Raw genomic sequence first — 23,116 nt, forward strand, 5'->3', positions numbered from 1 at the left:
GGCGCTGAAGTAATGGCTGCTGTCAGAATTGCGACTGGTGATGGAAATTGGTTTTCGGCTTTGGCGTTCGGGGTGACTCTCCTCAAATGCCTTCTCATCCCCACCTAGTAAGGGACGCGCACCGCGGTTGGTCAAAGCGGGAATGAGAAGCGTGGATGCCCGTGGGTGGTAGGAGGAGAGGAAACTTAGAAGTCATATGGGCGCTGCTCTGCTTCCCGCTCCGCCGATTGATTGTTATTTGACCTGAGAACTTGATCACAGCCCTGGATGGCTGGTTTCAGGCTTGGCGCTGTCTTGACTTAAGTGTATAAGCCCTGGGCCCTCATCCTTAGCGCGCAGATTAAGAACACCCACCTCCACCATTCATTTGACGGTATTTATCAGTTGCCTGCTGGCTAGGCGCTAAGTCTTGGAGGTGCAGTGGTGAGAAAGACACTTCCTGTTCTTGCCCTCGATAGAATTCGTGGGGGCAAATAGACAAAAACGATAGTTTCAATGTGTGATAGGATCTATGAAGGAAATAGAGTGACTACAGGCCAAGGCTTTACTCTTTCAGGAGGTGGTGTTTAAGTTAAAATTTGAAGGATGAAAGAGAATCAGCAATGTAGAAAGCAGTTCAGGCATCGGAGAGAGTAAGTGTGAAGGCCCCGTCGTGGGAGAGAACTTAGAGCATTCTGGGAATAGAAAGTGGCCACTGTGGCTGAAGAGCGTTAAGGGAGGAGGGGACTGGCACAGGATGAGGTGGGTAGTAGCCAGATCACACAAGTTTAGACTATTTGAAAAATGGAGGGGCAAGTCTCACAAAGCATGGAAACCAGTAAGGAAGCAACCACCAACTAATGTGTATACTGTGGGTATTCAATAGTTATTAATATTAGCATCCACCATCTATTCATTCTTCCTAACTCTTATGCAGTGATTTTTTTCCCTTCATTCCTTTTCTCCCTTCCCTTTAGGTCTCCCTACCCCTTACCAGTTTAGGTTTTGGTTTACTGGTATCCTTTGGTTCAAGTTCTTGGTGATATCCTGTTGGATATGGAAGGAAGAACTTTATGTATAGAGTGTACATTCATACTACTGGGTATATGAAATTACAGAAGCAATGAAGTGTGTATAAGTTTAGCAAAATGACTTACAGAGACTTAGAAAAAGAAGGAGTTAAGTAAATAAGAAACATCTTCCCATTGTAAAAGCAAATTGGAAAAATCTTAATACAATGTAAGAAATTTCTCTCAAATCAGAGTGAAAGGGAATTTTTTTTAACTGTAAATCTGTACATTCAAAGTTACGTGCTTTAGTGACTTGCTTTAGTTACTTAAGCCTAGAGATATGTCTTCAGGGTTGTTAGTCCAAGATTAAGGATGTATGTAGTTGTAGTTAATTCTCTGCTTCTCAAATTGTAAAACCCAGGCATGTGAGAGGGAAGCTACAGGATAAATGTAAATGTAGTCAACAAAATGTTTGTAAACTGCTTTTTACATATCAGGTACTGTAGCTAGACACTACAAGGGAGGGCAAAATGGATATGATCACTAACCCCGTAAAGGGTGTGGTTTTGTAGGATAATAGTTCCAGAAACAAATCAATGCAAATATGTAATTACATAACTACACTTGTATTAAAAGCATTACAAAGGAAAAGAATGGGATTCTATCAGAGGACTAATAACTAGGGGGACTTACTTTAGATTGGGTGTCAGGGAAAGTCTCTGAGGAATTGACATGTAGTTGAAGGCCTGAAGACAAGCCCAGTACATATCTTTTGGTAAACATAGGTAAATGCATTTCTTTTTTTTTTTAAGACTTTTATTTATTTATTTGATAGATTACAAGCAGGCAGAGAGGCAGGCAGAGAGAGAGAGAGAGAGGAGGAAGCAGGCTCCTCCCTGCTGAGCAGAGAGCCCGATGCGGGGCTCGATCACAGGACCCTGGGATCATGACCTGAGCCAAAGGCAGAGGCTTTAACCCACTGAGGCACCCAGGCGCCCCGGTAAATGCATTTCTTTTGAGTACTGTGTATGCTTAGACATGGAATTCCTAAGTCATGAAATCAATTTTGAATTGTGATTTAGAAGATTCCGTGGGAAATTAAGGTGACATTGTCCATAGGAATTTGGGGGTGTCTATCTCTAGAACTCAGGAAAGAGATCAAGCTTGTATTGTGGTGTGGGAGTTACCATTATACAGTTGATAATGGACACAATAAGTGTGAATAGGATTGTCCAGGACAGAATAAATTGCATAAGAAGAGGATCAAGAACTGAACCTAGGGGAACATGAGCATTTACTTGATAAATGTTAGAGTGGAAAGCCATGAAAGAGACATAGAAGCAGTTGGTTAGGAAAATCAGGAGAGTTGTCACTGGAAAGGTTGTATAAAACATTGGGAAGTGTTCATCGAGTTTTGCTGCAGAACTAATGGTTGACTTTGATGAGAGTTAACTCAGCAAGAATGTGTTGAGCCCATCCATGTATCAGGAGCTATTCGAGACGTGGAGGGGCAGTACAGAGTGGACAAATGGGAAAAAAATTATTCTGAAGAGGGGAAAAGGGTGCAGAATATGCCACCCCAAAATAAGTCTCTGGCTTCAGGATTATTTGGGGCTGATTATTTGGAGAAATGGCAGGCACTGGAGAAGCTCTGGTGGCAGAGTAGGAGTTACTTTTTTTTTTTAATAATTTTTTTAAAGATTTTATTCATTTATTTGACACAGAGAGATCACAAGTAGGCAGAGCAGCAGGCAGAGAGAAAGGGGGAAGCGGGCTTCCCACTAAGCAGAGAGCCCGATGCGGGGCTTGATCCCAGGACCCTGAGACCATGATCCAAGCGGAAGGCAGAGGCCTAACCCTCTGAGCCACTCAGGCGCCCCGGAGTTACTCTTTTGCAAGGAAAATATACATTAGAAAAGGGGCCTGTATTGGGAAGAGAGCTGTTACCACTCGAGATCACTTTTTCACCTGAGAGACTCTTCTGCTGGCAGGGCACCAAACATCCTCTTCTGGCTTCCAGTGAATTGCCTTCCTCCCATTTGAAGGCCCAGGCCCCCCATCTCTTTCCTCAGCTCAGGGTCATGTATAAACCTCAGTCATTTGGCTGCCTTCTAAGTCTCCTATCTTTCTTATATCTATTTTTGGAGCTTCGATACATATGTGTTATTAAAATTGGCTTTTTTCCTCCTGTTATTCTGTCTTATGTCAGTTTCATTCTTAGGCCAGCTACAGAATTTAGAAGGGTGGAAGAGAACATGTTTCTTCCCTTGCAAGGGAGATGCTTGACTCTATTTGTATATAGTGAGGAATTTGGAGACATGGGAAAGGCAGGGCAGGGGCCTTTTCCCACCTTCTCTGTTTGATGAACTCCTACTTATCCTTGAAGATCTAGCTGGTGTGTGAAACATTTTCCAGATAATGACTTTTGTTAGAATTCTTTGTAAACAAAAGTAAGTCACCTCTGAACAATAGCCAGAGGACCTCCCTTATGAAAAAGTATGAGCTTTTGGTCAGCCCTTTAGATAACTCCAGGAACCTTTCTTTTCACTTACATATAGATCCCCAGCTTTTCCAGAAGGAAGTCTGGCCTTCAGATAAGTGAGCTGTTTCAGGATTATATAATGCCTGTTTGTGTTTTTATAGGATCATAAGCTATGACTATATAAGAGTGTTGGTTCATTTAAAAGCATAATTTTAGGGCCACCTGGGTGGCTCAGTGGGTTAAAGCCTCTGCCTTCGGTTCGGGTCATGATCCTAGGGTCTTGGGATCAAGCCCCGCATCGGGCTCTCTGCTCCACAGAGAGCCTGCTTCCTCCTCTCTCTCTGCCTGCTTCTCTGCCTACTTGTGATCTCTGTCAAATAAATAAATAAAAATATTTTTAAAAATAAATAAAAATAAAAAAAAGCATAATTTTAGAAATCTGAAATCGAGGGGTGCCTGGGTAGCTCAGTCAGTTGAGCATCTAGCTCTTGATCTCAGCTGGAGTCTCCTGATTTCAGGGTTGGGAGTTTAAGCCCCAAGTTGGCTAGGTATGGAGCCTACTGTAAAAAAAAAAAAGAAAAGAAAAAAAGAGAAGGAAACTTGAAATTAATAAATGTGACAAAAATCTCATTTCACTCATCTGATTGTTTTGAGTAGCCATTCCACAGATTTTGAAGTACACCGAAACTGGCTTGCTATAACTCACAGTTTACCTGTATCACAGTGGTATTATGAGGTAAGTTTTAATTTTCTTTTTTTTTGGTGGCTTATCTTTATGATGATGTGTGGTATTATATAAGTATTACTGATATTAAAACAGTTTTCAAAAAGAAGTGTGTGTGATTACAGGTCTAATTAATCTTCATAAAGATTTTTTTTTTCCTCTGCCCTGTCCTGTGGCACTCTTAGGGAATCCCTTTACTTCAAAGTGAGTTTCCCAGACTATAAATTGGGAATTATAATATTTGCCACACCCTTTTTGAAAGAATTTGGGATTGAGAAGGAAGGAAAATTGGATTCTGGACCTGGCTGTGCCACAGCATAGAAAATATATTTCATTTCTCTGAGCTTTAGTTTCTCATCTGGCACATAAGGATTTGGAATGAATTATTTCTTTTTTTTTTTTTTTTTTTTTATTAAAGGTTTTATTTATTTATTTGACAGACAGAGATCACAAGTAGGCAGAGAGGCAGGCAAAGAGAGAGGAGGAAGCAGGCTCCCCGCTGAGCAGAGAGCCCGACGTGGGGCTCGATCCCAAGACCCTGGGATCATGACCTGAGCCGAAGGCAGAGGCTTTAACCCACTGAGCCACCCAGGCGCCCCTGGAATGAATTATTTCTAAGGTCCTGTCTGTCCCCAGTATTTAGTGATTTATGAGAAAAGGAATAATCAAATGTAATTTGGAGGCTTCTGGTAATATACAAAGCATTCTCTTCTATTATTTATTAAAAATACTATTTATTTTTATTTCTGGTGTGAATTACTAAATTGCATATGATATTTCATGAAAAACAGACCTCACTTCAGACGCGTCTTGATCAAAAACAGCACTCTGCTATAGGGAGATGTTTTTTAAGACAATCTAAAGTTTTCTGTGACTTCGTTCTTGCTTTTTGGGGTTTTTTTTGTTCAGATCAGAAAGGTCCTTAATAGCTTAAGAACAATTGACCTAAGGGATTAAGTTCCTTCTCACATAATAACACTACAAGTATTTGGTAGGAATATTAAGGATCTGTAAGTATCACTTTAAAGCAAAATATTTGAAATATTTCAGTCTTTATGTATGCAGACCAATTAGAAGACATTATATGTGACATAGTGGTCAAGAGCTTGGGCTGTGGTTCCAGACTGCTCTGTGTGACTTGCAGCTCTGCCACATAATGTCCATGCTGGGTGACCATGGGCACACCGCTTGACCTCTCAAAGCCTCAACATCCCTACCTGTTAATGATAATAAGTGTTAGAGTGAAGTAAATATAATGCTTACAATACTTAGCACAGTCTTGGAACAGAAGAGCTCAGTAAACATTAAGTGTTATTAACAATTAGCCCTATTTGGGGCACCTGGGTGGCTCAGTGGGTTAAGCCTCTGCCTTCGGCTCAGGTCATGGTCTCAGGTTCCTGGGATCAAGCCCTGAGTCGGGCTCTCTGCTCAGCCCGGAGCCTGCTTCCCCCTCTCTCTCTGCCTGCCTCTCTGCCTGCTTGTGATCCCTCTCTCTCTGTCAAATAAATAAATAAAATCTTTAAAAAAAAATAATTAGCCCTATTCATATAATGACCCCTGGACTATAAATGAAAAGGCAGCCCCTATCTCCCCTTTCTCTCTGACCATTCCCTCTTTGTTTCCTTTGCTAACTCTTCCTCACCTGCACACCCTTTCAAAAGCTGGTACTCTCTAGGGTTCTCTTCGTGGTCCTTGTTCTTTTAATTCTGTAAGTCTTTCTGGGTTTTCTCTCTCCTTTACTTCTATAACTTTCACCACTATGTGTATCTTAGGACTCCTAAAACTGTATTTAGGCCAGAACTGTCTTCTTTATCAGTTTATTTTAGGTAAAAGAGACTTACGTAAAAGATGCTCTTGGGGCACCTGGCTGGCTCAGTCACTAGAGTGTGCAACTCTTGATCTCGGGGTAGTGAGTTTAAGCCCCACATTGGGCGCATAGAGCTTACTCAAAAAAAAAAAAAAAAAAAGATATTCTAGTAATGGTATGCTTATTTATTCTTCCTGCTGTCCTCAAAAATAACAACGAAAGCCAACAGGAGCAAAACTCAGTTGTGGGCAAGGCTTGATTCTCTGTGAAAAGAAGCTCACAATAGGAGATAAGGCTGGAGAGGTACATGTGGTCAGGTCTGGAAGGGTCTCTGCCATACTAAGGAGAGTGAACATGTGAGCAGCAGACTGCTTAACTGTGACTTCCAACTGTGCCTTTCTGCTCTGGCTTCAGCTTAAATTGATTGGTCCACTGACTGGGAAAGACACCAAAAAGACACATAATAAATATTTATGGAATGAACACAATTGTTTTCAATCTTCATATGAAGAGGTTGGATGTTTCTATATTTGAAGATACAGCTCTTGGAGAGAGCAAGATAGAGTCCCTCGTGTACAGCAGTGTGGTAAGCAGCCAAGGGCGTTGCAGCTAAGACCATATCGTGAAGAGCCAACACAGGCTGAGGACAGCCAGAACTGATAACCAGTAGAACCAGAAGACGCCTGCAAAGACCCAAGACTGATAAGACTCCTTTAAAAAGGGAGGACTTTTGCAGCAAACCATCAGACTCCTCAGACACTGACCTTTTTTCACCGCATTCAATGTCTGGAGAGTGACAATTTGCTGCAAAAGCCCTCCCTTTTAATTTTTTTTTAATTTTATTTATTTATTTTTTATTTATTTATTGGAGAGAGAGACAGTGAGAGAGAGCATGAGCGAGGAGAAGGTCAGAGAAGCCCTCCCTTTTTAAGGGAGTCTTATCAGTCTTGGGTCTTTGCAGGCGTCTTCTGGTTCTGCTGGTTATCAGTTCTGGCTGTCATCAGCCTGTGCTGGCTTCATGTTATCTGGTCTTAGTTGCAATGCCCTTGGCCGCTTACCACACTGCTATGCATGAGTCAGTGCTTGACATGAGTGACTCCATCTTGTTCTCTACAGCTCTGTTGTAGTAGCTTACTGAACTCGTGGATTTGGAGTCAGGAGATCCAGATTTGAGTTCCACCTTCACCAGGTATTAGTTAAGTGATGGAACTGTTCACTTGGGAGAAGATGATAACTAATAGATTCACTTAATTCCCAAAAGTTATTTAAGAAAATGGCCCTAGATAGAAATCCTTGAGGTCAAGAGAACCTTCGGGCTAGATTTGGAAAGTCTTTGTGTGGGAAATAGGGACAATATAGAGAGAGCCTCTGAGTGGTGTGGGATTGAGAATAGTAAAGAAAGGACAGGGATACTTTGTTTTGGAAAAAATGACCATATCCCAGGCAGCACGTGTCCTTCCCAATTTTTTTCAACACCTCCTGGTCCTCATTTTATTTAAAGTAATAAACGTGTCAATAAGATAAAGTAGGAATGAACCTTTTACTGTTCCTATAGGGTAAATGGCTCTTTAAATGTAGAGTGAACTCTGACATAGAAACTATAGCTGGGCACTGCTGATGTTAATAAAATCCAAGTTGATGTGGACCTTCTTAAAATTACCTGGAACAGTAATTTCTAAACTTGTTTCTTAAGTATCTTTATCCTAGCAAAAAAGCATTTTTGAGCATTTACTATTCAATGTGAGATTATTTATAAGTTATAAAAGTACTGCTTTATTAATACACTGTAAAAAATAGGCACTAAAAAAAATGAGATTAAATGATAGAATTTTCTAATTTTTCTATTTACAGTTTAATAGCTCATCTCGTTTACAGTCCACATTAGAAACTTGGGATTAAGGAAGGAACCTCTCATGAGTGAGAGCTTAATGGGTAGGTTCGTAGCTTGAGTGCCCTAGACTGAGAGCCTCTGAGTTTGCCTCTTCTGAGGCTTCTACATTTTTATACCTGCAGGGGGAGTAGTTAGGCTACTTCTTATATGGACCTAAAGTTGTCATTTATCCTTACCACAGACAAAGAGCTTTATTTAAAGAAATAAATAAACTACTAAAATAAATAAAACTCAGAGGTGAGTCTCTTTCACCTCACTTTATACCACAGAACAACTCTAAACAGTAGTCTCTGTGGGTACCCAGTTAGTGCCCGGTAAACATTCAGCGCAATTCCAGAAGGAGAGGAATTTCCCATTGAAAAGAGCAATAAGTGCAGAGTAAGGAGATGATTACGGTCTGAACTCTTGGAGGTGCAAGGTCCAGGTTTAGTTTTAGGAACATCCTATGGTGACAGTAATAGTTTTTAAAATGATAGTAAATAATATTTATTGATACTGAGCTTGTATCTGGCTCAGTGCTATATAAGTAGTATTTTATACGTGTATGTAAAACTTAATGCTATAACCCATGAGGTACATACTACCATCCCTGTTGTTCGGATAAAGAAACCGAGACTTAAAAGAAATCTAGAAAATATAGTATCTGAAATTATATACTTCATTTTCGTGTATTCTGTATTTCACATGCTGTGCATTTTCGTTTGCTCATCCACTTAACTAATGATTATTTAATACTTAATATATCAGGCACTTACTAAATATTCAGAATACAGAAATGGCAAAGAATGGCATTTGCTGTCTTAACCTCAGTATCTCATAACCTACTAGAACAAAAGATAAATAGCATTTGTGTTGCATTTTGCTTTTTTTTTTTTTAAGATTTTATTTATTTATTTGACAGAGAGAGATCACAAGTAGACAGAGAGGCAGGCAGAGAGAGAGAGAGAGAGAGAGGGAAGCAGTCTCCCCGCTGAGCAGAGAGCCCGATGCAGGACTCGATCCCAGGACCCGGAGATCATGACCTGAGCCGAAGGCAGCGGCTTAACCCACTGAGCCACCCAGGCGCCCCTGCATTTTGCTTTTTAACTGTATTTCGTATGTATTATGTCACTTAGCCCTTGTAATACCTATTTTACAAATAGGAAAAATAAGTCTGAGACAGAACTTGAACCCAAGCTAGTGAATCATTTGTTATGCTGTAGCTCCCTTTTTATATTTAGATGAGTAGCATCAGATCACAACCAAGTTTATTCTTGCAAATTTCATAATTTCCTTTCAAATATAGTTGATTCTACTTAAGGAGATCGAAGACCATATTAAATAACTTAGGAAGCTGGGACGCCTGGGTGGCTCAGTTGGTTAAGTGGCTGCCTTCTGCTCAGGGCATGATCTCAGGGATCTGGGATCAAGTCCTGCGTTGGGCTCCTTGCTCAGTGGGGAACTTGCTTCTCCCACTCCCTCTCCCTGCCACTCTGCCTGCTTGTGCTCTTTCTCTCTTTGTCAAATAGATAAATAAAATCTTTAAAAAAAAAAAAAACTTAGGAAGCAGGTTTGGTTTCTGCTCAGTCTTACATAGGAATTATTCTATTAATTTAGGTCTTTTTTTTTAAGATTTTATTTATTTTTTTGACAGACAGAGATCACAAATAGGCAGAGAGGCAGGCAGAGAGAGAGAGAGGAAGGGTAGCAGGCTTCCCACCAAGCAGAGAGCCCGATGTAGGGCTCGATCCCAGAATCCTGGGACCATGACCTGAGCTGAAGGCAGAGGCTTTAACCCACTGAGCCACCCAGGCGCCTAGGTCATTTTTTAAAGTTTATTTTTTTTTTTAGTAATCTCTGCATCACACTTGCAGCTCAAACTCACAACCCCAAAATCAAGAGTCACACACTCTTCCAGTTGAGCCAGGCAGGTCATATTTTAAATGCGATTTCGTTTCATATCTTTCTTAAAGACTAGAGAACGAGATTTTCAATCTTTACACACACTTCATTTATTCAGTTGTTTTAGGATACGTTCTCTCTTCGATTTTCACCACAGGCAACTTCAGAGTGGACCTTGGATTACCCGCCTTTTTTTGCATGGTTTGAGTATGCCCTGTCACATGTTGCCAAGTATTTTGATCAAGAGATGCTGAATGTCCATAATCTGAATTACTCCAGCTCAAGGACCTTACTTTTCCAGAGATTTTCTGTCATCTTTACAGATGTACTCTTTGTGTATGCCATCCACGAGTAAGTCTGAGAATGTCATTTTGTATGAAAGGTGTTGAGAACATGATATAGTATTAAGTAGTATTAACTGGTTCCTCATTTGGGGGAAATGAAGTTCATATAATAGCGAATGCTTGAACAGTCCCAAACTCTATTTGTGTTTTAAACTATGCAGTGAGTAATCACAGTAAACAGTCTAGCTGAGTCTTGTGGAAGGAAATGTGAGATAAGGTGGGGTTACAAGGCAGAGGCGGAACAGGAGATTGTGAACATTGTGAAAAGTAGTCCCAAGTAGAGTTCCATAACCATTTCTCCTGCCTAGAATGGTTCCGTATGCTTTCCTTTCCTTTCCAAATGCCCCCAGAGGCTTCTGTGACCTACCCTATTGTTTAGGATACACACACATACATGTAGCACACACACACTCGTGTACACACATGCATTGTGCTGACCACACTGTGTCCCTTCAGTGAACCTTGTCACAAATGAATCATTTCTCTTTGTGAAGCCCTGAACCCTTGCCCATTCAGGAAAGAGTCCCTTGGGAATGTTTTAATCCCTGATCATTATCATGGAGTATTTCCTGTTTGACACCTTAACTTTCAGTCTGTTTATCACCTAGCAAGAATTGAAAGGGAATTCAATTTGTGGTGTAGTCCTTTAAACTCAAAACCTTTGAATTCAAGCTTCCAGGGAAAGTGTATATATAGGCAGAAAGAGGAGGAGTAGAATTAATTTCCATCTGGAATGTAGAGGGAGCCGTTAAGTAAGATATAAATTGTTGAGATCTATGTACTAATTCCTAGAACTAGGCACCAAGTATAGATAGTAATTTACTTAATTTTTTCACTTACCCTATAAGGTTGCTGTCTCTGTTGATGAGGAAACAGACTCCATGGAGGAAAAGCAGGTCACCTTTTGTTAACCCCTCTTTAATTACAACTTTATTGTCTGGGTTTTTTTTTGTTTTGTTTTGTTTTTTTGGCTTAGAATTCTGTTTTTAGGATTTGCCAATATTCAAATGAAAAATACATTTTAAAAAATCTTTGTATAGGATTATATATCTGTGTCAGTTTTGAAAAACAAATGTACACGTATACATAACAAAAATGATCCATACTTCTCCACTTACAGCTATCACTGTTAGCATTGTGGTGCCTATTATTTCAGCCTCTCTTCTGTGTCTGAATATAATTTTATAAAGTAAAAACAGTATCATAATTTTTTGTCATCTGCTATTGTCACTTAATAATAGATCTTGTCCTTTAAGTGATACACATTTTTAATAAATTGTTTTTAAAATTATTTGGACAATCAGGAGCTGTAAGTTAATAGCACTATTTTTGACTGCTATATATATAATATAAATATAAATATTTAATATTTATTATATAAATATACATATTTAGAGTGCTAGATCATCTTGGTCTGCATTTTTTTTAGTACAGTTGACACACAATGTTACATTGTTATATTAGTCTTAGGTATGGTCTGAATTTTTTACTCAAGGACTGAAATAGTGTATGCCCTCTCAGTTTTCAAAATCCTTTTGGGTTTATAGTGGCTGTTTTTAAATTTTTCTTGTTATTAAATGAAGACTTTGTTTCCAATCAGCATAGCTGAGAAAGACATGGAATTGGCCCTGAGGTCTTTGCTTCTGCTGTCACCTTTTTAAGCAGTCAAGAACAGCATGGACAGTTTATCAGGAACAGCTAGTAAAATGTATCTGAGTGTATCATAGTGTACTTTGTAATAGTATTGTGATGTTCTAATGAAGATGAAAGGTGTTTCTGCTTCCTTCCTGCTGTTTCAATGTAGGTGTTGTAAATGCATTGATGGGAAAAAAGCAGGTAAAGAACTTACAGAGAAGCCAAAGTTTATCCTATCAGTGTTACTGCTATGGAACTTCGGGTTGCTAATTGTGGACCGTATCCTTGACATTTTCTGTGCTATTCCCTTACTTATTCTGATATAACTAAGTATAAGATTAATTATTTCTACAATGATGATTCTGAAATATGAGCTGCTTTTGTAAATGGATGTGGGATGGGTCATTGGGTTCCCCAAACTATGGTTTCTGTGGGTTCTGCAATTCTACCAGATTCTGATTGTTAGAGCACTTTGTCTCTGAAAAGTTAATGATGTTCAAGAACCAGTTAAACCACCAGTAAGTAAAGCAATATACTGGGATTTGTTGACTGTCTTTAGATTAATATGTTTATCTTAAATAGTTTTATAACACATTATTCCAAATACCTTCTCTAGGAAAGGGCCTCCCTCAGCATTGCATATGGGAACAGACAGGCCTTCATGCTTTTCTGCCATTTTGGCTTACCACATATTAACAGGCAAAGTTCTTAAATCCAGAAGGTTTGAATGAAACTAAAATCTTAATGATAGAAGCCTGATGTTTTATAATTTTCATAAAGGTAGCCACATGTAAGGAAAACACCCAGACTTTGGTTCAAGTCTGACCTGGACTCATTTCTTAGCTATGGCATCACAGTAGCTTTAGGCCATATGTGCGTTAATGGCTCCAAGCTCTAACTTCCTCACGGGCTCATTGGGAGGCTTACTGTGTAAGATTGAGTATAGGTACTCTAACCAAGGGCCTGCCACATGCTAGCAGCCTTCAGTGGCTTTTAGGCCCTTACTTTCTCATCCCTAATCCTAAAAAACAAAACCAAAAAACTTCCCCCATCGCTGCTGGGTCTTTAAGGTAGAAAAAACATTGGAAAGTTTCCTGGTTTTCTTCTTAAATGTAAATTTCTTTATGCCCTATATAATCTTTGACACTATATATATGTTATTAGAGTTTGTCTGTGATTTGACTCTGTTTATGAGAAACACATTTATGAGAAGTCCAAACTGGGAGGAATATTTTTGTTTTTAGTTTGCCCATTAGGAAAGCATTTGCATTTTTATACTCAGTCCGCTGACCCAGTTCAATTTGAATTTGGTATCCTCGGTTATCTTTCCTTAACCTAAGCTCAGATATTCATTTCCAGTACAATGGTTTTTTATTTGGATTAATGCTACTCTCCGTTGCACGATTATTTCAGGTAAAGGCAAAATAGGCTGATGAGATTTTTGCTCCTTAGGGCTGACTTTGAGCTTATAAGGTTAACAGTGTAATGGGTGATGGACAGACTTATTTGACCAGTTGTTTTGAATTGCCAAGCGTTATAGACACTTGTCGTTACCAAGCTGTAGACACTTTCATTGAGTGTTTCGCAAATCCCATCTCCTCTCTTGATAACTTTCTTCCTCTTACACGTAGACTCTAAAAACTTGTTAGAGGGTGGCAGTCCTGAAATAAACTTGAGGTACTATGTTTGGTTGGAATCATTTATCTAGGAATGAAATCTTCAGTTTTTACAATATGATCACTGATGGTGGGCTTTCACCATTAGATGTAGGCTAGCATCGTGTAACAGAAAGTATGGGATTTGGAATCAGAAGACTTGAGTTGAAATCCTGACTGACCCTAATAAACTGTATGACTCAGACAGGGCTCACACAAATGCTTTGGCCGCTTTCGGTTAGGTACATTATATATATCTTATTGAGTAAACCTCACAGCTATTCTGTGAAGTTATTATAATTATTACCCTCCCCTTTGTAGAGGAAGAAATCAGAAGTTTGGATTTCTGGTCTACCCCTCCATACTCTGAATCAGAATCCTTAGCCATCAGGGTTTCGGACTCAATAGAGAATTTTGATTCACAGTCAGGTTTGGGAACCATTAACCCAAAGCAAGTCATTTAACCCCCTCAGCCTCAGTTGTTGCATCCATAAAATGAAACGTACCCCCTTATTATATTATTTGTAAAACCGGGCTCCCTACTGGGGCACCTGGGTGGCTCAGTTGGTTGAGCATCTGACTCTTGATCTCAACTCAGGTCTTGATCGCAGGGTTGCATTCAAGCCCCACATTGGGCTCCACACTAGATGCAGAGCCTACTTAAAATGGGGCTTCCTACCTCGTGGGGACTTTGGAAAGATCAAATTTGATAATCTGTTTTAAAGTTCTTTGTCAACTATTAATGTCTGGATACATTTTTTCTTTTAACCATAAAAAGCTACACAGTACGTAGAAAACATCATTGGCATTCAGTGATTGTTGAGCAAATAAAGTTTAGCTATAGAACCAGCTAGACCTTCTCTGAATCTTACATAACTGATAAAATGGGTGATGAGAGATCCGAAAGCCCTCCATTCTCTTTCCTTATCATTCCTCACTCATCTGTTCAAGCCCACACCCAATGAGAGAGTGAGAGAAGGAACCTGGTCTTTCATGGTCCCTTTTGCAGTCTCCTTGCTGAACCACAGGAACATTATCTCATTTGATCCCCAGATTCCTGTGAGGTAGGTAGAAAGCAGATTTATTTAGTTATAGTCAACCTGGGATTTTTTTGTTTATTTGTTTTAAATCAACTACCTTTAGTTTGTTAGGGTCAAGTACTGTACTTGATATCTTCAGCCTGACAGTTCTATACATCACCTGATCTGTAACAGCAGATTGAAATGCTTCTTTGGTAACATAACATCATATGTTTTCTTTCGTACTCTCCTTCCCACCTTCTCTCTGGAAATCAAGTCCATCTGTTGTAAAACTATAAGGGGGGCACTGAATTCTCAGGGCTTTAGATAAGGGGAATTGGTAATGTGTTGTCATGATGTGTCCTGTACCGCAGCATCAAGCTTAGTATTGAATGAATACTTGTTGCAGTAACGAACTGGCTCAGTATAAAAACTAACTGGGATCACTTGCCTGTTTTCACCTTATATTGCATGTAGAATATTTGCCTGAATTTTAAAAACTTTTTATTATAGCAAATTTAAATCATACACAAAAGTAGGGAAAATAGTAGGGTGATCTGCACACATACACATACACAGGATTATTTTGAAACACATCCCAGACGCAGTATTTTGTTCACTAGGTAGTTCAGAATATATATTTTAAAATGTGTAATTTTTGTTGTTATATCTTATATTTTTAATGGATCTTTAAATTAAAGATTTTTTTTTATTTATTTGACAGACAGATCACAAGTAGGCGGAGAGGCAGGCAGAGAGAGAGGAAGGTATGCAGGCTGCTGAGCAGAGAGCCCGATGCGGGGCTCAATCCCAGGGGACCCTGGGATCATGACCTGAGCCAAAGGCAGAGGCTTTAACCACTGAGCCACCCAGGCGCCCCTAAATTATTATATTTTTATTGAGACATAGTTGACAGTGTTACATTAGTTTCAGGTATACAGCATAGTGATTCAGCAACTCTGTACCTTAGGGAATTCTTACCACAAGAATATCACCGAAGCTCCCATCTGTCACCATACATTATTACAACACCACTGGCTATATTCTCGATATTTTAGAGAATATTCTCTATCTTTTATTACTGTGACTTACACATTTTTTTAATTTTAAACATTTTTTAAATTTAAATTCAGTCAATTAACATACAATATATTGTTGGTTTCAGAGGTACAGGCCTATGGTTCATCAGTCTTGTATGATACCCAGTGCTCATTACATCACGTGCCCTCCTTAATGTCCATCACCCAGTTAACCCATCCTTCCAACACCCTCCCCTCCAGTCATCCTCAGTTTGTATCCTATGATTAAGAGTCTCTTATGGTTGTTGGGTTTTTCTGTTGTTTTGTGGGTTTTTTTAAGATTTTATTTATTGGCCAGAGACAGAGAGACAGCAGAGAGGGAACACAAGCAGGGGGAGTGGGAGAGGGAGAAGCGGGCTTCCCACTAAGCAGGGTACCTGAAGCAGGGCTCAATCCCAGGACTCTGGGATCATGACCTGAGCAGAAGGCAGACACTTAACTATATTGTACACCTGAAACTAATATAACACTGCATGTTAACTGGAATTAAAATTAAAACTTTAAAATAAAAGGCTAAAAATCCAACATTTGGTACATTCAGATTTCACCAGTTTTTCTACTAATGTTCTTTTTCTGTTTCAGGATCCAACCAGGATACTATATTACTACATTTAGTTTACCCTGAATTTTAAAGTGATATTTCCCTTTTAAATCTCCTAGAAAAGGCATATGGAAGGAGCATTTCTCTTTGCTGTTCTTCTACACTTCAAGCACATCTACCTCTACGTAGCACCAGCTTATGGTGTATACCTGCTACGGTCTTACTGTTTCACTGCAAATAAACCAGGCAAGTTTCAGTGATGATAGCAAAACCTTTATTTTATTTTTTTATTAGCTTGGTAATTTGCTTCATGAGAGGGTTTTATGAGGCACAACAGATACCTCGTGACTGTTGTAGTTTTTTTTTTTTTTTAAGATTTATTTATTTATTTAACAGAGTAGGAGAGCACAAGTAGGGAGAGTGTCAGAGGGAGAGGGAGAGGCAGACTCCCCACTGAGCAGGGAGCCCAATGCCAGGCTGGATCCCAGGACCCCAGAATCACCACCTGAGCCGGAGGCAGACACTTAACCAACTGAGCCACCCAGGCATGCCTGAGATACCTCTCAATTAACTGATCCTACAAACCCTTTACCCATTCTGACTTTTCTGTGCTCTTCCACTTCGTAAAGATTGGTATACTATCAGGGGATACTCCTAGTTTTAGCACATTATTAAGTTATGGTGGTCCATGCTCCTAGTAATGGTTAATGTTGCTTTTCTGTAGATGGGTCTGTCCGGTGGAACAGTTTCAGCTTTGTCCGTCTTATTTCCCTGGGACTGGTTGTTTTCCTAGTTTCCGCTCTTTCATTGGGTCCTTTCCTAGCCTTGGTAAGTCTTTTTTTTTTTTTTTTTTAATAGAGTAGTATGTGTTTTGTTGTTGCTGCTTTGTTGTTTAGAAAAAAATAATAAAGCCAAGAATGTATAAAATAAACAAAACTACTTTTTTCTTACTCTTCTCCGCTATGACTCCCCAAAGATAGAATGGTATTCTTTGTTCATAATCAGATATGCATGTATATTTTTATATGTTGAAGTATGTCTTCCACATAGACACACACACTCAGAATCGATAATCATCATTCACAGATTTCCGCATTTGCTCATTTCCCTACTTGCTGTAATTTATTTGTAACCCCCAAATCAGTACTCGTGGTGTTTTTACATTCCCTGACAGCAAACATTCAAAGTGCCTAGAATATTACATATGTTCAACAGATATTTTTTAAAATTGCTCCCTTCTTCCCATACCCTGAATTCTACTAATTAATTTTAATTCCTGATAAAACTGAAAAACATCGCATCCTTTCTAAAATCTTCCTTGGGGTCACCCTCTTGTCAGTAGACTTGGATAAGTTGCACACTGTCCTCTTCTGCACCTCATAAATTCTTCCCTTATGATGCTTCTCTCATAACAGCAGTGGATTGGTATTCAGAATTGTCTTGTCCCCCATCAACAGATGAGGTTAGATAAGAGGAAGTTCTGACAACTGCTCAGGATCACATAACTACTTGAAGGAACAAAGACTGGAACTCAGACATAACTTTCCACTCACCATGTCACATAGCTCCCTAGTTCTCTTTTTGAGTCAGAGAAGATTGGTCACTGTTGAATCTTTTTTCTACAGAACCAGCTGCCTCAAGTCTTGTCCCGACTCTTCCCTTTCAAGAGGGGCCTCTGCCATGCATATTGGGCTCCAAACTTCTGGGCTTTGTACAATGCTTTGGACAAAGTGCTCTCCGTCATCGGTATAGTAGCAAGCCTTATTACATAGACAATGAATTTGGAAAGGACAAGTCACACTGAGAAATGGAAAACACTGCTTTGTGTTTGGAATATGGCTGAAGTGTTTGTTCTGTAGCTGTGTGTTCCAGGTTTCAGAATGAACAGGGGAGCAGCTTAAGGACTAAGGCTTTAGGGAAGTAGACAGACTATGCTCCTTACAAAAGCTGTTGTGGCCATGACCTTGTTGATCCTTTCCTTGGGAAAAAAATAAAGACATTTTTAAGTAGACATTTTTTAAAGGTAATTTTTGCCTTAAGTAAGACATTATTCAGCAGTTAATCCCACTTTTAAACTTAACATGTGCAGAAGGAAAGAAGAATGTGACTCTGGGTATTAAACCAGTAAGGAAAATGATAGCCATGCCGAGATGAGAAGAAATGAGAAAACTAAGCTAGCCTTTTAAGTTTGGATTGTGATAAAAACCAAACAAACGATTTAATCTTGAGATGGTTCTGCTGAAAATAATTCATTCTGGAATAATCCACAGTAGTTTGTGAATATAGCCTAGCTATATAGGGAAATGGTACGATCAAGAGAAAGGTCAGCAAACTTTGTCTCTAATGAGCCAGATAGTAAATAGTTTAGGCTTTGCAGACCACATAAAGTGTTTTTGTTTTACAACCTTGGAAAATATAAAAACTTCAAAGCTTCGGGGCTGGTGCAAAAGTAAGTCACACGCTGGAGATTTGACCCTTAGGCTAGACTTTGTCAACGCCTCCTCTAGTCTGGTGAGTTTTTTGGAAGCCCACCGGTATAAATTACTGGCTGTGTGGCATTGTTCAAGCCAATGGGATAATAGAAGTGACTGTCCACATGCACCATGTTGTAAGAAACACAATAATAAGGAAATGCTACGTTGTTCATAGTAGGGGGCTTTGGAGCCAGACAGACCTGGGTTTAATTCTACAACTTATCACTTGTGTGACTTGGGACAAGTTACACATCTCTCTGTGCCTCAGGGGCCTGAAAATAATGGCTGCAAAACTCTGCACACAATAGCTGCCATTACTGTTTTTGGTACATACTTGTGGGAAATCATAATATGGGATTATCCCTCACCCACTGTGAATCCAGCCTTGATGTACATGGATCCTTACAAGAATTTCTTAACATTTATATTTCAGAAACCTTAAACAACCAGCGCAGTATGAGATTCAAGGGTCACTTTCCTTGTCTGAGTCAGGAAACTATGCTGTACGTTATCTTTTTTATCTGTTTCCTCAAAGATGTCTTAACCTGGAAAGTCAGTGGCAGCGAGATAGTTACTAGCTTTAAGGAGAATCATCAGACTGAAGGGAAAAGGAAAGACATTAATGAATACAAAATATTTTGGTAGTCTACACATTTCCACGTTTCAGTGATTTTCAGTGGTATTAGACAGGGCCATGCAGGTGCTCAGACTGTCTGTCCTATTAGCTTGTTTGGGATGGGGTTTGCATCATCATCCTCAGACTTATTTCATTTAACAAGTATTCCTTGAGCCCCTGTGTACTGGGGATAGAAATAGATTAATCATCATTTCTGCCTTTATGAAACCCAATAGTGGAGGAAATGAGCACATAACCAGATACAGTGCAGTGGAGTCAACACCATTTAGAGATGTGTAGAAGGTCCACATGTGTATCTCTAGCCACAGGAAAATCAGCTCTACTTTTTTATTTAAAAGCTTTCTCAGATGAGGGAGTGAATTAGGAGTTAACTTTGCTAATTGAGTAGGCCATTCTAAGCAAAAGGGACAAGTGTGGAGAATCCTATGTCAGTTGGTTGTGGCCACGACACATTTAATGAAGCGGAGATGAAGCTGGAGAGGTAGGAAGGAGCTAGGTCATGGAAGACATTCTCTGCCATGCTTGGGAATATGGATTTTGAAGGATTCCAAGCTGGCGTGTGACATGGTCAGACCTGCATTTTAAAAGCCTGCTCATTTTAGAGGTGAGAGCAGATTGCTAGTCATGCTGCCTGCCAGCAAAGTTCCTTCTAAGCTGCACGAATTCCCTATTCTAATACACACAGCTGCTTTGCATTGTGTCATTGCAAAACCAGAGCCATTTTAGGTAGAATAGTACAGAATTGAATTAAAATATCTTGACCTTGAAGTAGCAATAAGATTTAGTAGCTTTTTTTCAAGGAGTTCAGTGGTGAAATATTGTACACTATCAATAAAAATAAAGTATCTACATATTCCGTAGGTTTGAAATTGAAACTTCTTGATTCCAACAAAATTCCGAAGGCCTCAATGACAAGTGGTTTGGTTCAGCAATTCCAACACACAGTCCTTCCTTCAGTGACTCCCTTGGCCACCCTCATCTGCACTCTGATGGCTATACTGGTAAGAATTCACCCACATACTCATTTCTTGAGTTTTCTGTGCTTTTCTTTTGTGTGGCTGGTTAATTTCAGCTTCCAAGTTTTTCCAGCTGTAGGACAGATACCGTGGCTGTGATGCTTTTTCAGATTGAGGCATTTCATTTCTATTCTTAGAGTAACAGAACACCTTAAGGAAAGATTACCAGTAAAACCTCTGTGAGAAAGATCCCTCACTATGGCTGTCAGGTCATCTGTCCACCCTCAGATGAGGAAAAAAGAAAAGCCCAGGGAGAAGGGGGCGAGGACTGCACTGTGGATAAAGAGGGAAATGTGTGTAGTGGGGACCTTGGGTTTCTGGTGTTGTTTTCATTGTGACTAGTCAAAAATTGGAAGTTGGCTGGACTGCAGGGATATTTTTGTCTTGATGATAACCGTGAGTTAAGAGAGTCAACAATAGCTGTTTGAGTGTCAGACATTGAATCTAACGTGAGCCAGATGCTGTTAGAGTCTTCCTTCATAGATGTTTTCATGATAGCTTAGCGATCACAATGCTCTCAATTTCATGATATAATTTTGGTGGCATTCAATATAAATAACTCAATCCTACCTATAATTACACTCAGCTTTAATTTTGGTTTCTAAATGATCAAACCCAGCAAGACACCTGACCCCAGTTAATTAAATGGCAGTACTGGTTAGTAATTAAGCTTTGCTGGCCTGCTTGTTCCTATGTTCTAAGGTAAAAGCTTTTTTTAAAACCTCAGCCTCATAAGCTACATGTGGAAGGCCATAGTTTTCTTGTTTTTTTTTTTTTTTAAAGATTTTATGTACCCATTTGACAGAGAGAGAAAGAGAGAATGGGAGAACACTCGCACAAGGATGGGGAGTGGCAAGCAGAGGGAAAGGGAGAAGCAGGCTTCCTGCCAAGCAAGGAGCTCAGTGCAAGGCTCTATCCCAGGACCCTGTGATCATGACTTGAGCTGAATGCAGACACTTAACCGACTGAGCCACCCAGCTGCCCCCATAGTTTTGTTATAAATTACACTCTAGCCCACAGAAGTAGGTATGTCTTTATTAGTATGGCAAAATCTAATTTATTATTAGCCCCAAAATGTTTATGAACTTTTGTAGTTTGACCTAATAGGTTCAGTGGCTACTAATTAACTAATTCTGAAGATGTAATAAGGGGGTTACTGGATATCCTAGAACTTAATTTTATTTACTAATTCTGATGAACAGAATTACTTTAATGACTTAAATATGTATTTCCAAAAGCCTTTGTTTCTGAGTAGTTTTTTTTTTTATAACTTTTGTTGTAGTGTTCACAAAGTAATGAATTTTCAGAGATGATATAAATTGTATTCGTCTGAAGACTTTTTGTAAAGCCTATTTTGAATGATATTGAAGTTTTATCTTTGCCTGTTGTTTCTAGCCCTCTGTTTTCTGTCTTTGGTTTAAACCTCAAGGGCCTAGAGGCTTTCTCCGATGTCTAATTCTTTGTGCCTTAAGCTCCTTCCTCTTTGGGTGGCACGTCCACGAAAAAGCCATACTCCTCGCAGTTCTCCCAATGAGGTAAGCAGATAATTCAGTCAGCTGGCATTTCTGGCAGATTTCCCAGTGACCCTATTGTTTTCTGTTTGATCTGTCCCTTCTTGGCATGTCCTGTGGGATAGGCAAAGGCAAAGATGTACAGGAACAGATTTATACTAGGACAGGACAGGGATGCTTAACTTGGGATCCCTGGACCTGTGAAATTGCATGTACCATTTCTGCATTTTTTTGTTAAGAGGTACTATAGTGATTAAGAACCAGGATACTGGGCTGTTAGATCTGGATATTGAATGGCAGCATAGTATAGAAAAACGTGGGCTTTGGTGTCATCACATCTGTGAAAATAAGGTTCCACAGTTTCTTGCTAAGTGTTGTTAGTCAAAGTCAGTATCGAGGCTATTATGGAATGAAATCTAACGTTTGTATAGCACTTCGCATTTTGCAGAACTTTTCTTGGGGTGCTTTTTGAAGGGGGGTATTTTGTGGGGGCTTTTTTGTATTTTTTTCTTTTGAGCCTCACAACAACCTGTAAGGTAATTAGGGTAAGTGGATATCATTCTGTCTTAACATCTACAGAAACTGGAGCCCAGAGAGTTTAAGTGACTTACCTAAAGCCACATAGCTAGCAAGTAGCACAGTTAGGACTTAAACCTGATGTTATAATGCCGATTCCTATGATCTTTTCAATGTACCATGCTTTAAAAAAAAATTTCAATGCAATAGTGTCCATTTTGTATAAAACTACAACCTGATAGATGGTAATATAATTATCCTTTTTTTCTTGAGATTTCTCTCAAATCCTGTAAGAAATCAGTTAAGCTCTGAAGGAACCTTAAGCAAATTTGTCACATCAGTACATGGCTTGTCTGGATTCATTCACCAACGTGGAGTTTCCAAATTAAGAAATAGGGCAAAACTGCTAATATCTTTGGTTAGAATTCATACTAAGCACCATCAGGCACAGGGCACCACCCCATAGAAGAGCTATAGGGTTAGAAACTCCTCAGTCCTCTTTCCCTGGCTACCACCACAAGGCAGCTCCCAATCCCACAACATCACTTTCTCTGGAGAAGGCAATTACTCAGGGAAGCAAGACTCTTTATGAATACGCCCCAGTTCACTGTGGTACATTCTTCATAAATTTTCCCACTACATTAGTATTCTCAATTGAATTGAACCTGTAGCAAAGATCAGTGTGTTATCTTATGCTTAAGTCAGTTCTAGAAATAATGATAGATGCAACTTGTTCTTAGTTTATTCAGGTTATCTGTAAGTGCCCAAGTTTCAGTTGTTTTAAGGAATTATTGTAAGAATTTTTATTTTTAGCCTTCTGTCTGTGGGAAAAGCAGGAGATGCTTCAATTTTTCTGATTCTGAGCACAACAGGACATTATTCCCTCTTCCCTCTGCTCTTCACTGCACCAGGTAA

General features: G+C 39.4%; 1 protein-coding gene and 1 long non-coding RNA gene across 3 annotated transcripts in view; one reads left to right on the forward strand and one right to left on the reverse strand.

Moving 5' to 3' along the window:
• Positions 1–23,116, forward strand: part of ALG8 (ALG8 alpha-1,3-glucosyltransferase) — a 25,935-nt gene continuing 2,819 nt past the window's right edge. The window contains exons 1-11 of one of the 2 annotated variants that reach the window (XM_032852979.1): positions 1–107; positions 4,129–4,207; positions 9,932–10,125; positions 11,923–12,032; positions 13,099–13,166; positions 16,167–16,293; positions 16,772–16,875; positions 17,673–17,793; positions 20,020–20,159; positions 21,570–21,709; positions 23,015–23,112. In XM_032852979.1, coding sequence (XP_032708870.1) covers positions 13–107; positions 4,129–4,207; positions 9,932–10,125; positions 11,923–12,032; positions 13,099–13,166; positions 16,167–16,293; positions 16,772–16,875; positions 17,673–17,793; positions 20,020–20,159; positions 21,570–21,709; positions 23,015–23,112 — 1,276 coding nt within the window. In that variant the 5' untranslated portion in view covers positions 1–12. Of the gene's footprint in view, positions 108–2,022; positions 2,276–4,128; positions 4,208–9,931; positions 10,126–11,922; positions 12,033–13,098; positions 13,167–16,166; positions 16,294–16,771; positions 16,876–17,672; positions 17,794–20,019; positions 20,160–21,569; positions 21,710–23,014; positions 23,113–23,116 lie in introns of those variants that run through there. The other variant, XM_032852977.1, reaches the window with a different exon arrangement.
• LOC116865019 overlaps positions 17,939–23,116 on the reverse strand; it is a 12,098-nt gene continuing 6,920 nt past the window's right edge. The window contains exon 3 of the long non-coding RNA XR_004382145.1: positions 17,939–18,025. This is a non-coding gene — a long non-coding RNA (uncharacterized LOC116865019). The remainder of the gene's footprint in view (positions 18,026–23,116) is intronic.

The sequence above is a fragment of the Lontra canadensis genome, unplaced genomic scaffold (assembly GCF_010015895.1).
Source record: "Lontra canadensis isolate GAN:19392208 unplaced genomic scaffold, GSC_riverotter_1.0 scaffold7, whole genome shotgun sequence".
Taxonomy (NCBI): Eukaryota; Metazoa; Chordata; class Mammalia; order Carnivora; family Mustelidae; genus Lontra; species Lontra canadensis.